The 13850-nt window shown below is 52.0% G+C and overlaps 1 protein-coding gene and 1 long non-coding RNA gene across 5 annotated transcripts in view; one reads left to right on the top strand and one right to left on the bottom strand.

Annotated features, from left to right (window-relative positions):
• The first annotated feature begins 8082 nt into the window (after positions 1–8082).
• On the top strand, positions 8083–9899 carry LOC112870507 (uncharacterized). 2 transcript variants are annotated; one of them, XR_015242384.1, is made up of 3 exons: positions 8083–8254; positions 9089–9192; positions 9412–9899. It is a non-coding gene; the product is annotated as an uncharacterized LOC112870507 (long non-coding RNA). The 2 variants fall into 2 exon arrangements; XR_015242383.1 differs by having other exon boundaries at positions 9086–9192.
• Positions 9900–10148: 249 nt separating this feature from the next.
• The window catches only part of TPST2 (tyrosylprotein sulfotransferase 2), a 53662-nt gene continuing 49960 nt past the window's right edge, over positions 10149–13850 (bottom strand). For 2 of the 3 annotated variants that reach the window (XM_086682187.1, XM_086682186.1), the window contains 2 exons: positions 12677–12725; positions 10149–10665 (listed from right to left, as the gene is read on the bottom strand). In XM_086682187.1, coding sequence (XP_086538313.1) covers positions 12684–12725 — 42 coding nt within the window. In that variant the 3' untranslated portion in view covers positions 10149–10665; positions 12677–12683. Of the gene's footprint in view, positions 10666–11136; positions 11284–12676; positions 12726–13850 lie in introns of all 3 variants that reach the window. The other variant, XR_015242382.1, reaches the window with a different exon arrangement.

Raw genomic sequence — 13850 nt, 5'->3', positions numbered from 1 at the left:
GGAAACGGCGCGCTGGTTGCCATGGCAGCAGCCGAAGGCTGGAGAGTCTTGGGCTCTAGAGGGGCGGGGCTGAGATGCGAGAAAGAAGGCGGGGATTTCCAGGGCCTGGAATGGCTGAGGGTTTATTTCCTGGCCTCGCGGGCCTCCCTCCCGCCCCCGCTGGGTGTGAACGGGGCCGAGCCACCTTGGCCTACGGGGACTCCCTTTGCCAGCCTGAGATTAAAAATCTGTAAAATGGCGATACAGCCCTAGCTCGCTGGGTAGGTAGTTGTAAGGAACAGCGTGAGACGGTACAGGGGCCGGGACACATTGCCTGCAACGGGAGTAATGAAGGTCAAGACTGTCTCCTGATACTACTTGGCAATGAGAAAGAATGGAATCTTGCCATCTGCGACAAGGTGGCTGGAACTGGAAGGTGTAATGCCAAGGGAAATCAGTCAGAGAAAGGCAGATACATGTTTTCGCTCATATGTGGAATTTTAGAAACGTCCCAGAAGACCGGGGCGGGAATAGCTACAGAGAGGGAGGCAAACCTTAAGAGATTCTTAAATACGGAGAATAAACTGAGGGTTGATGGGGGGGGGGGGGGGGAGGAAGGGAGGTGTAAATGGATGATGGGCATTAAAGAGGGCACTTGTTGGGAGGAGCACTGGGTGTTGTACGTAAGCGATGAATCATGGCAATCTACTCCGGAAACCAAGAGCACACTGTATAGCGTATAGCTAACTTGACAATAAATTATGTTTAGAAAAAAAAGAAAAAAAGACTGCCTCCTGTATCTTGAGGGTCCTTTAGTGTAAGCACCGTCGTGGGCACAGAGCAGCTGCCTTCCACAGAAGCTTGAGAGAGTGCAGGAGTGAATGGGCCAACACTTAGAGGTCCCAAGTATGCCCTCCAGGAGACCTCCCCATGCTCTTCCTCTCCAGCCAGTTGTTAAATTCACTCACCCATTCACTGATCTAATAAAAATGTACTGGTTGCCTACCCTGTGCTAGGCTCAAGGGATGCAATGAACACACAGGCTCCGGAGTTTCCATCTCAGCTCTGCCACGTCCAGCTGTGGGCCTCAGGCAAAGTTACCCACACCTCTGGGAGCCTGTTGCCTCTTCTGCAAAATGGTTGAGGATCTAGGAGTTAAAATACGTAAGCAGCTCCAAGGGTACCTGCGACGCTGTAGGTATTTAAGAAGTGTTCGCTGTTAATTTTTGCATACATTCTTTCTCTCTCTCCTCCATATGATGAAAAGATTCAAGAGGCACTTAGAGTACACAAAGTGCACCTGACTTCTGGTCAGAGGTTTGGGTCTAACTTCCCGTCCTTGTCATGAATGGAAGAAGAGCCTACAGAAAGCTAATTAACTGCCAGCTTCATGAGAACGGGCTCTGGGACTTCATGGTCTCTGTGTCCCCACTGACCTGTAGCGTCACTGTGCCTGACACATGATACGCACTCAGGAAATAAATTAGAAAGTGAGGTGGTAAGGGGCACCCGGGTGGCCCAGTCGGTGAGGAGTCTGACTCTTGGTTTCAGTTCAGGTCATGATCTCATGGTTGGTGAGGTCCAACCCCTTATTGGGCTCTGTGCTGACAGCGTGGAGCCTGCTGGGGATTCTCTTCCCCTCTGCCCCTCCCCCACATGTGCTTTAAAAAAAAAAAAAGGAGGGGCGCCTGGGTAGCTCAACCGGTTAAGCGTCTGACTCGATTTCACCTCTGGTCATAACCTCACAGTTCATGGGTTCAAATCCTGCGTCAGGCTCCATGCTGACAGCATGGAACCTGCTTGGGATTCTTTCTGCCCCATCCTGCTCATGCTCTCTCGCGCTCTAAAAATAAATACATACATACATAAACTTAAAAAAAAAAACAAGAGTGAAGTTTTAGTACAAGAGAAGGGGGTGGTGAGAGTCTAACAGACTAAAAGTTCCACCAGGCAGCAGAGGGAGGAAAAACAGGGAGACAAGATAGACTGTTTTGAGCCTGGGCCCGGAAATGTGTATGCGTCTGTTTACAGGCCAAAGCCAAAGGTAAAAGTAAGCTTGTGTTCTGCACAGAACATGTTCGTGTGACAGGCATTTCTGCCCAGAGCTGCACGTACACAATGGTGGGGGGCTTAGTTGGCTCGCGTTCCTCGGGATCAGAACTGGCCCCTCTGTTCCTGACACCCAGAGGGATGAACTTCCCTCATCGCCTTGAGCCAGACCAGGCTGGCCCCCTGGAAGGGCCCAGGGAGGGAAGAGAACTATGCGGAATGGCATCCTCCTAAGATTGGGAGATGGGATAAGAGAGAACAAGAGCCAGCCTGCTCAGGACTGCCCTTCGGCAAACTTAATGAAACTTAATGACTGTGGGTAGTGTTTATCTTGCCCTGGAGGGAATAGTTAGTTGGAAGCCTCACCTCAGGGGAGGACTCTGCCCCGGGGGGCCCTCCATCAGGACTCCAACCTGGCTGTATGGAGGGGTGGGGAAGGGGGAGGGGGCTTCCCCAGCCAGAAGGTTGGATGATGTGCGTACCCGATTGGATGTATTAACCCTTCTCTGATCTTCTCTATACTCCTTTCTGTGTTTACTCTAGTTGCTTATTTCTGTATATTCCCTTTCCCCCATACTTGATCAAGCTTTCCGCCACGAAACCAAGAGTGGCTGTCGTCAATTACTATATTCAGAAGAGCCTGGCTTCTCCGTAGCTACCTCTGTAGGTTTCCAGCCAACTTTATTGAGCTGCCGTCACTCTGACCGCAGGGGAGTGATGCTCGTAGATTGGCTTTACCAAATGGACCCTGCCATGTGGCTTCCGTGGACTGTGGCGGAGCCACTGAGAGTACAGGCTCTCTGATCACATGATCAGAGTGTGCCTCCCTCCCCCCCCCCCCCCCCCCCGGCCTCAGCGGGACAAGTGGACGTCCCTTACTGCGTTGATAGGATGCCCTGAGAAGATCTGTGATGTTCCTGCCAAAGACGCGTCACTGGAATGGAATCAGGACACCTAAGACGAACCCAAGCAACGAGACGTTCTACAAAGCACCTGGCCTGTGATCATGCAAAGTGCCTGGGTCGTGAAAACCAGAGCAAGCCCCTGGCACTGCTCCAGACTGAAGGGTAGGTCTAAAGAGGTGTGGCAGCTCAATGTAACCCGAGACTCTGCACTGGACTGTGTTTTGCCATAAAGGAAGTTACGGGGTCAACTGGCAAAATGTGAATGGGGTCTGAGGTTTCCATGGTCGTGATGTGTTGGTGTTCATTTTCTGATTTTGACGGTTGTCCTGTGGTTACACTGGAAAATGTCCTTGCTTGTTGGAGATACCAAAGTATTGGGGGAGTGATAGGGCATTCAAGTAGGGAACTTCATCTCACTTATTAAGGGGGAAAGAAAGTCCTCTCTACTTAGGATTTTTAAAATTTTCTTATTTAAACAAATTTTAAGACTTTTTTTTTTTACTATTATTGTTTTTTTAAGTTTATTTATTTTGAGAGAGAGAGAGAGAGCACAGGAGAGGGGCAGAGAGAGAGAATCTCGGGCAGGCTCCGTGCTGGCAGCACAGAGCCCGACGTGGGGCTCGAACTCACGAACCGTGAGATCATGACCCGAGCCGAAACCAAGAGTCAGACACTTAGCCAACTGAGCCACCCGGGGAACCCCTAGAGTTTCTTTTTAAATAGAACTACTGGAGTAAAACTTCAAGGATCCAAATCGCTTTGCTGCTTCCTAGATGTGGGGCGGGGGAAGATAGCTTTGCCTCGCTGCGCCTCAGTTTTCCCATCCGCAAAGTGGGCACAATGATGGTAGTGCACTAAAAGGGTTGTCTTCAGGACCAACAGAGGAGGGCGGCTAGTTAATGCACACAAAGCCGCTGGCCTTCGTAAGAGTAGCAAAAGCTTGGCAAATGGTTATGACTATTTTCATTTGAAAGACCCAACCTCACCGCTGGGCGTGGGAGGCCCCCGTTTTCCAGGATTCCTGAGTTCAAATGCCCGGCCTCCAGAACAGCGAGGGGAGAGGCAACCAGAGGTTTAGATTTATGATTTCGTGCCAGTACATCACGGTCTCCAGCCACCGCCCACAGAAACCCCTGCTTTGGGCCTCAGGGACGCCCGGGCCCGTGTCTACATTCCCCACGAGGCGCTCAGAAAGGGCGCCATCCTGGAAGGGGTTGCGGGGCCCTCGACACTCGTCAGAGGAAGCCGCGGAAGAGGCCGTGCCCCGAGGGGCGTGCGCAGGCCGCTCAACGAGTTCAAGCACAAAACCAGCAGCGAGACCCGGGAGTCCAGACGTCCGGATGGGTGCGCGCCCCCCTGTGCCCTGCCCGGGGCCCCCACACCATTTCTGCCCACGTCCTCGAGCTGATCCGTGGAGAGTGACTGCAAAGAACAGACGCTCTGCGTACATCGTCTCCTGGGTTCCCCAAACCTGCCCGATAGTTTCTGTTACCTGAGTCCACGCTTGCCATCACCCCCGCTGCACACAGCCTGTGCTGGACAGCGCTCTCTCCACATTGCCTTCGAAAGATTTGGGGGCCAAAAAAAAAAAAAAAAAAAAAAAATCCTTCCTCAGCGACAACTTTAAATAGGTTGGTTCCATAGAAACAATCTGCAAGCGACATTTCAAGGCTGATGTATTTAAAGTCTAGCACAAGTTCCTTTTCTAGGACGGTGACATTCTACAGTCGCCTGTGGCTTATTCTTAGTTCGACTTTGGTCACAAAAATATACAGCGTGCCCCGCGCTGGGGAGAATTGGAAAGCCAGATGAGCTGTGATTAGCAAACCTGGGCTCCCTTTAGATGTTTTGCCCAGATGGTTGGTCCCTTGTTTCCCTTTCTAGAGTTTGTGAAGACTCTTTTTCTCACACAGAGAGCTGGGACGTGAGGTGACGCAGGCCTGGGAGCTCTCTGTAAAGCCAGCACCCTCGCAAGCACGCAGGGAAGGGGAGGAACCGCAGCCTTCATCAGTCATTCGTTCATTCATTCCTTCATCCACTAGCTCGTTCACTCATTCACAGATATTTCACAAGCTCCCAGGGATTTCTTATCGCGGCATATTTCCTATTGCGGCGTGACCCAAGTCCCTCTACACTTAGCAGCTTGGAACAACAGTGAATATTATCTCACACCATTTCTTTGGGTAGGAATTCAAGGGTAGCTCAGCTGCCTGGTACTGACTTGGGATCTCTCTTGGGGTTGCAGTCAAGCTGGGACATCTTGCTTGGCTTGACATCCCGGGGCTTAACCACGGCTGGGGGATCCACTCACCCGGCTGGCAGGAGGCCTTGGGGAACTTGCCACGTGAGCTTCCACCTGTGGCTGCTGAGTGTCCTCATGACATAGCGACCAGACACCCCCAGAATGAGTGACTGAGAACAAGGTGGATGCCACAACATATCTTATCACGGAGCTGGAAGTCACCCACCGCCATTTCCCTAATGCTGCTTACACGTCCAGCCCTACTTAGGGTTGCCAGATTTAGCAAATAAAAATACAGGATTCCAAGGGGTCCCCCGGGGGGCTCAGTGGGTTAAGCATCTGACTCTCGATTTCGGCTCAGGTCATGATCTCACGTTTCGTGATTTCGAGCTGTCAGCGTGGAGCCTGCTTGGGATTCCCTCTCTCTCTCTCTCTCTCTCTCTCTCTCTCTCTCTCTCTCAATGAATTAACAACAAAAAATACAGGATTCCCAGTTTTGAATTTGGATTTCACATAAACAACAAGTAAGTTTTTAGTATAAGTATGTCCCATGAAATACTGTAAAATACTGAAAATTTATTGTTTTACCTGAAATTCAAATTTGTTCCTACACTCATACAGTCTACAGTCTAGTAAGACCAGTTTGAATCAAGCCACCAGGCCAATCAATGCAAACCTTCGCTGTGAGCAAGCGCTTCAGAGGGAAGGGTTGGAGCTTGGGACGGGGCTGATGTTCTCACCAGAAGAGCCACTTTTATGTTTCTTTTTTAAAAAATATTTATTTAGGGGCGCCTGGGTGGCTCAGTCGGTTGAGCGTCTGACTTCAGCTCAGGTCATGATCTCGCAGCTCGTGAGTTCAAGCCCCGCGTCGGGCTCTGTGCTGACCGCTCAGAGCCTGGAGCCTGTTTCAGATTCTTCTCCCTCTCTCTCTGTCCCAACCCACTCGCATTCTGTCTCTGTCTCTCTCAAAAATAAATAAACATTAAAAATATATATATTTTAAAAAATATTTATTTTTGGGGAGAGCGCAAGTGAGGGAGGGGCAGGGAGAGGGAGACAGAGGATCCAAAGTGGGCTCTGCGCTGACAGGATGCCAGCACAGAGCCCGATGTGGGGCTCGAACTCACGAACCGCGAGATCATGACCTGAGCCGAGGTTGGACGCTCAACTGACTGAGCCATCCAGGCGCCCCCATTTTTACATTTCTTAGATTAAGCTTTTGCATATGATTTTGTGTGTGTGTGTGTGTGTGTGTGTGTGTGTGTGTGTTTGTGTGTGTGTGGAGCGGGGGGAGCATATGGAAGGTTCTGCCACTGAAAGGAAATGAAACTCTGAAAATACACACACACACACACAATGGTGGAAGTGGAACAAGGTCTGTGGTCTGCAGTCTAGTTCACAGCACTGCATAGGACTGTTCGTTTCTTGGTTTTGATAGTACCCTCCCACCGGTACAAGATGTCAACATCGGGGGGTGGGGGGGACCCTGCCAAGAAGCCACCGAAGGACCCTCGGTAGTCGGTACCTACGCAACTTCATGAGAGTTTATCGTTCTTTCAAAAGAAAACAGTCCATCAGCAACCCGTGGAAAACACCAGCTGTTACAATGGAAACGAGGTCACGTCAGAACAATGCGGACTTGTGGACGGATTTAAGTTGGTGTAGGGCGCTTGGTCAAGAGCCAGCCCCCAGGGGGGGGGGGAGGGGGGTGGACTGAGAGGGCTTTCACCCAAAGGAATGGGCTTTCTTTGTTAACTGTCCTGAAAAGTGTTCCTTTAGAAGAGAGAATGCGGGCGGGGAGCGAGAGATGTCTTCCCGGTTCCAGGCCCAGATTTGGGTTTCGGGGAGGCGTGGAGAAGCTCCATCAGTGGGAAGAATCGTCCAAGCTCCCAAGGCAGAAGCTGGGAAAACCAAAAAGCCTGGGTTTCTTAATGACGAGGCCTTTTGGAGGGGGGGGGGTGGAATCACTGGGATTTAAACAGTAAAGGAAAGATCTGTCATTCTTCTGCAGCCTAATGGAAGAAGGGGAACATTCTGTCCACATCACATTTTGCCAAAGAGAAACTTCACCATCTGATGAATTCGTATGTTCTTTGACGCCCCTGCAGGTGAGGCTGATACATTGGTTTTGATGAGGATGGTGGCCAGCTGTATTTTCCCAAGAGGCCACAATTGTATCTCTCGCCGCGTGGTGACCTTGCCACTCCAGCACCAAGAGGAGGGATTTCTCTATTCCTTTGAATGGGGGACAACCCTCCGACTATGACAAACGGAGCGGAAGTGACCCTGGGGCGGCACATCCCTGCAGTGATTGGCTGTTCTTTCTGCAACACCTACATGGGGGAAGCCAGCCACCACGTAAGAAGCCTGGGTGTCCTGGGGCGCCTGGGTGGCTCAGTCGGTGAAGCGTCTGACTCTTGGTTTCAGCTCAGGTCATGATCTCATGGTTTTGTGAGTTGGAGCCCCGCATGGGGCTCTGCGCTGATGGTGCAAGAGCCTGCTTGGGATTCTCTCTCTCCCTCTGCCCCTCCCCCTATCATGCTGTTGAAAGAAAGAAAGAAAGAAGAAAGAAAGAAAGAAAGAAAGAAAGAAAGAAAGAAAGAAAGAAAGAAAGAAAGAAAGAAAGAAAGAAAGAGAAAGAGAAAAAAAGAGAAAAAGAAAGAGAGAGATCTGGCTGTCCTGAGATAACCATGCCGCGAGGAAGCCCAGGCCAGCCATGTGGACAGGCTACACGATAGAGAAGCCCCTAAAAGCCTCTCCACGCTCCAGCCCCCCGGGCCCACGCACCAGACACGTGAACGAAGAAGCCTTCGGCCGACAGCGGTACCCTCCGCCCCCCCCCACCCCGGACAGCGAGAAGCAGCCAGCTCTACTACAGCTGACTTCCGGGACCGTCAGATTTCACAATAAGCCGCTGTAAGTCACGGAGCGTGGGGCCGGCTGGTTTTGCAGCCGACAGGTGCACGGGACAATGAACGAGGCTGGGTGTGTCCCGCGACCCGGGGAGCGGCGACCGGGAGCTTCCCCGGTTCAAAGCTCCATCGGCTGTCCCTCTACTACGGTTCCAAGACCCGGAGAGGTAAGAGTTGCCTCGTGCTACGGGCTCACCACCCGCCCCCCTCCCCCCTCCCCCCACCCCCCACCGCTGCCTACAACCACCACCGGCCTCTCCCGAGAAGCCCATGAAGTTTTGACTTCCCCATTTTGTAGATGAAGAAAGGAAGGCCGAAGCCACACAGCCAGTGATGTGGGGGACACAGGCAGAAGGCAACAGCAGATAGAACTAAATTTCCTTACAACCTGCAGCCCACTGACACATATTTGAGGCTCCCTAACTGTCTTACTGCTAAAGCTTCGCTAGAGGGAAAACCACCTTAGTTTGACAATAGCTAGGCCTCCGGGACATGAAAATCTCTCTGGAAACTTCCCCTGAAAGTTCCCCCCAACTCCATGGTATATAACCAGTCTCTCCTCAGGGTCCCGGGGCAGCTCTTCCTGCCCACGGGTCCTGTCCCCGTGCTTCGATAAAAATCACCTTCTTGCACCAAAGACGTCTCCAAGAATTCTTTCTTGGCCGTCGGCTCCGGACCCCACAAACCCCACTATCACCCCCAAAACCTCATCAGGCCAGTAAGGGGGCCTGACTCCCCAAAATCTACGCTCCAAACCACTGTGAGCCATTGCCTGCCCAAATCCTGGAAGGCAAGGGAGTGTGGATAGAATACCTTCACCCTTAATAAGGTATGAAACTGCTCTGGGCCCAGCCGGTCCCTCAGCATCTGCGGGCCGTGCAGTAAAGGCCTAACTCAGCGGGCTTGTACGTGCCGAAGACAAGACTGGCCCTCGAGCAGCTTTTGAGAGGTTATCTCTCAGCCCTTGGAATATCCTAATAAAAGTTGTCTTTCCCTAGCAGGGACTCTGGGCCACAGCAGGTACGACCCAGTGGGATCTGTGGGGGAGCCCGGGAGCACGCTGTATCATTTGACGACTGCAGGGGCTGGAGACGGGGTCACTAAGGTCAGTCAGATGGGTGCCCCATGCCTACGGCTGATGCCCAATGAAAATACTGCGCACCACGGCTCAGGCGAGCTTTCCTGGCCGGCCATACTTAGTACACCGTGTGCACACGTGGCTGGTAGAGTTGAGCCCTGTCCGTAAGCCTCCACCGGGTGAGTGTAACTAGAAGCTCACTCCTGGTCTCTCTGTGCCTGTCCTGCCTACTTTTTTCCTTTGCAGATTTTAATCCGCATCTTTTCGCCATAATCAGCTGTGACTGGGGCGCCTGGGTGGCTCAGTCGGTTAAGCGTCTGACTTCGGCTCAGGTCATGATCTCACCGTTCGTGAGTTCGAGCCCCGCGTCGGGCTCCGTGCCGACAGCTCGGAGCCTGGAGCCTGCTTCGGGTTCGGTGTCTCCCTCTCTCTCTGCCCCTCCCCCTGCTTGCACTCTGTCTCTGTCTCTCTCAAAAATAAACAAACATTAAGGGAAAAAAAATGTTAAAAAAAAAAAACCCTGGGGCACCTGGGTGGCTCAGTCGGTTGAGCGGCTGACTTCGGCTCAGGTCATGATCTCGCGGTCTGTGAGTTCAAGCCCCGCGTCGGGCTCTGTGCTGACGGCTCAGAGCCTGGAGCCTGTTTCAGATTCTGTGTCTCCCTCTCTCTGACCCTCCCCCATTCATGCTCTGTCTCTCTCTGTCTCAAAAATAAACGTTAAAAAAAAATTAAAAAAAAAACAAAAAACCGTGTGACTGTGGGTCTCCCAGCTAACCTGGGAGTCCCTCTAGCAAATCACCGATCCTGAGTGGCCTCGGGGGACCCAACCCAGGAGCTCAGCTGTGCCTTGCTGAGCCCCCAAGATGGGAACCTTGTTCGCCGGTCATCAATCCACCTGCCAAAATCTGAAATGGGAAAAAAAAACCAACAAAATACAAAAAACAAAAAAATCTGTTCGCTCTGTAAAGTAAGGCACAGACAAATGAGTCCCTGGTCACTTTATTCAAATAATTTTTTTTTCCTCTGAAATCTGAGAAGAACTGAGGAGGAATCAAAGAAAACCTCATATATTAAATTCTTAAATAGATTCTTTGAATTCAAAAGTAAGTCAATAGGAGAGAGGCACAGGTGTGGGCCTTGTCCCCGCCAACAAAGCCGCCAAGGCAGTCCTGCAAATTAAGAAAAATGGCAAATCCATTTCTTTAAAAAAAAGTTCTTGAGGGGCAAGATAAAAAATACCGAAGTTTCAAAAGCCAGCCTATTTCCCACACTCTTCTTCCTTCTTCTCCACCCTGGGGGGGGGGAGGGGGGGTGTCCACAGGTAGAGAGTCTCCAGGTTGAGTTTTCGGTGATTCGGCTTTTTTTGCAAACATATGCAAATACATTCCTCATTAGCAGTCCTGTTTTGGCGATTAAGAGCAAGCAATATGCTTGGATTAGAGGTCCGATTTCCACTCGAATGCAAGGTGTCTTCTCCTCTGGGCAGCAATCTGCAGAGATCTGGACAGAGGATACAACGGCATTAGGTGCGGAGTAAGAATTCGGAGACAGACCTTTTGTATTTGTACGTGTGATCGGGGAGGGGATGGTCTCGCCACGTTCACACACACACACACACACACACACACACACACACACACACGAACAGGTGCAGTTTCCTCTACGCGCCCCCCACGGCCAGAGAGAATTTAAATCGAAAAGCGTCCCTCGGGTGGCGGGGGCGGGGGCGGGGGGCGCCTGGTTGAGCGGTTGAGGTCATGATCTCACAGTGTGCCGGTTCGAGCCCCACCTCGGGCTCGCTGCTGTCGTGGGCGTGGAGCCCACTTTGGATTTCTAGAAGTCCCCTTCTCCTTCTGCCCCTTACCTGCTTGTTCTCTCTCTTTCTCTCAAAAACAAACAAACAAAAATAGATAAATAAATAAATAAATAAATAAATAAATAAATAAATAAAAGCTTTCCTTGGGTTCTTACCCACATCTCAGCCTGGGTCCACCCGACCTCAAAGATCTCTTTTTACTTATGAAGAGACCAGTGGCAATGACGTGATAAAACACCAGTGGGATTTTTGGAGGTGAGGGAAGGATCAGCATTTAACGCCAACTGTTCACCAGGGATGAGCTAAAAAAAAAAAAAACCCACCCTGTACGTGGTATCTCATTGAAACAGCAAAGGGAGGAATATATCTGGCTTCTGTCAACAGGAAGGTTCAAAATTCTACGAATGAATTTTGCGGAAGGAGCAGGAGGGGAAGGGGTTGGGGAGAAACGTGGAGAAGGAGTCCTCGTGGTCCGACTCTTGACTGGGGCTCAGGTCACGGTCTCACGGGTCGTGGGATGGAACCCCGTGTCGGGCTCTGTGCTGACAGCGTGGAGCCTGCTTGGGACTCTCTCTCTCCTTCTCTCTCTCTGCCTGCTCCTCCCCATTGTCTCTCTCTCTCTCTCTCTCTCTCTCAAAAGAAATAAATACATTTTAAAAACTTTAAAAAATGAAAAATAAGATCGGGAGACCAAAACACAGACGCCAGGCAGGGAGCGTCTTCATAGTCTAGAGCAACGGAGAACAAGTGGGTTGTGACCTCTCTGTGGGGTCACCCGAGAGGCAGGGGAAGTGAACTTACTGGCTTAACGCCAGTGCCCACAAGCACAGCGAGGGGGCAAGGCTTCCTGGATTCCCCACGCGCCCCCCTGGGCCAGCTCACTTCACCTCTCGGCCACCCTCGCGGGGCGGACCCGCGTGAACCCCCGTTCTCCAGACGTCAGAAGCGGAGGCCGTGAGAAGTCCAATGTGAAGTGAGTGCCCGAATCTTTGACTTCCCAAGGTCAGAACCTGCGCTTCTCCCCCCTTCGCAAAATACGGGTGGATGGATATGCCCTTCAAATCGGTCCCCCAAAGCGAACTCTGGAAGAAGGTGACCTCGGGAGGGATTCTGCCGTTTGGTGACTCTGTGGCCTTGGGCAAGTCAAAGCCCTCTCTGGGCTCTAGTTTCCTCCGCTGTGTTGGCTGCCTTCCCAGGGATACTGAGGGTTAAATGAGTCCCACAGGAGTAGCACTCTGTCCAATGCCCTGGGGGTTATTCTTGGACCAGACTTGCTTGGAGCTTTTATTAGAACATTAATTGCTCTGGGCCAACCTGATACTGTTTATAGAAGCAGGATCAGCAGGCAGCGTTCTGTGCAAAAATGTTCTGGAATCCCCACCCCACCCCCCATCACATTGGTCCCTGGCATCCCCCCTCCCCAAAGGCAGACAAACCTTTTCCTAGTTGGTTCGGCACTGGTCCCTGCCCCCACGGGATCCAGAGCTGGGTGACTAGTCTGTGATTCTATAAATAGCTCCCCCGGCCCGTCGCCATGGAAACCCCCACAAGGGCCCTGGTCAGTCCACCTGGATGGACACTCCCCCCCCCTCAAGGGAGGCTCTGGAAGGACAAGCTTTTCAGGGAGGGGCTCCCGAGCTGGGAAGGGCAGCCCCTCCTCCCCAGCCCCCTCCCCCGGGAAGTCTGCAGGCCTACCTGGAAATCATGAACTTCCTAAGTGGGAGGAGGTGCTGTTCTGGTTCACCTGGAGGAAGACAACACACAGAGGAAGGGGTCACGGCCAGGCTGGGGGGCCAGGGTCTCACTGCCCTGAGGTTCAGCCCTTAGCCTCACTGACGCAGGCACACTCTCCCTCATCGGGGATTTATTGCACACTACTACAGACGGGCCAGGTGCTGGGGATGCCGTGAACATGACCAACTTGGTCCCACTCTTCTACAGGGAGAGCCTTAAGAAATACATCTGCAAGATAACATCGCGTCCACCCACTCGTGGGCCTATGCGAGTGACTTTGGAGCTACTTCCCAAAGGGTGTCAGGAAAGGCCACTACAAAGCTGTTTGAAAAACAAATATGTGCTCTGTGTCCTGGGTTCCTGGCACACAGCTCGGAAAACCCTAGACTCTCCCTAGTGAGAACAAGCCTGTCTTGTATGCTAATGAAGTGACTGGCCTCTGGCCTCAGGATGCAGGCTGGTGGCTAGAAGGACGGAGGCATGACTCTGGGGAGGGGAGAGGGGCTGGAGGGTGAGTTAATAACCAGTGATTTAATCAATCATCCCTGCTTCAGGAAAGCTCCATAAAACCCCTAAATAACAGCTTCAGGAAGCTTCCAGATTGCTGAACACGGCCCAAAGAGGGCGTGGGAGTGCTATACCTCTTACCCTGCACCCTGCCCGGGGTAGCTCTTCCGTGGTTGTTCCTGAGTCGCATCCTTTATATAATCTAGGAAGTAAAGTGCTTTCCTCAGCCCTGTGAGTTGTTCTAGCAAATTCCCAAATCTGAGGAGGGGGTCATGGGGACCCCCAAATGGTAGGTGGCTGCGCGGAAATGTGGGTAGCCTGGGAACCCCGCTGTGGCTGGCGTCTGAAGTGGGCGCAGTCTCCTGGGACCGAGCCCTGAACCTGCGGGGTCTGCCACTAACTGTGGGGGTGTCACTGTGCAAACCGAACTGAATTTAACACCCACTTTGGTGCCTGTCTGGAGAATCAGAAACTGGTTGTTGGGGTTGGAAAACGCCCCCTAAGCCGAGATCTAAAAGATGTAAGTGAGGCCAGGCACACAAAGATCTGGCTGGAACAGCAATCCCTGGCAGAGGGAACAGCCAGAACAAACAGGGAGGGTGTTGGGTGCCTAGCGAGTGAATATCCC

The sequence above is a fragment of the Puma concolor genome, chromosome D3, assembly GCF_028749965.1.
Source record: "Puma concolor isolate L17-30 chromosome D3, mPumCon1.1.hap2, whole genome shotgun sequence".
NCBI classification, from domain to species: Eukaryota; Metazoa; Chordata; class Mammalia; order Carnivora; family Felidae; genus Puma; species Puma concolor.
The sequence above is the reverse complement of the archived record's forward strand: the minus strand, read 5'-3'. Positions and strand labels throughout refer to the sequence as shown.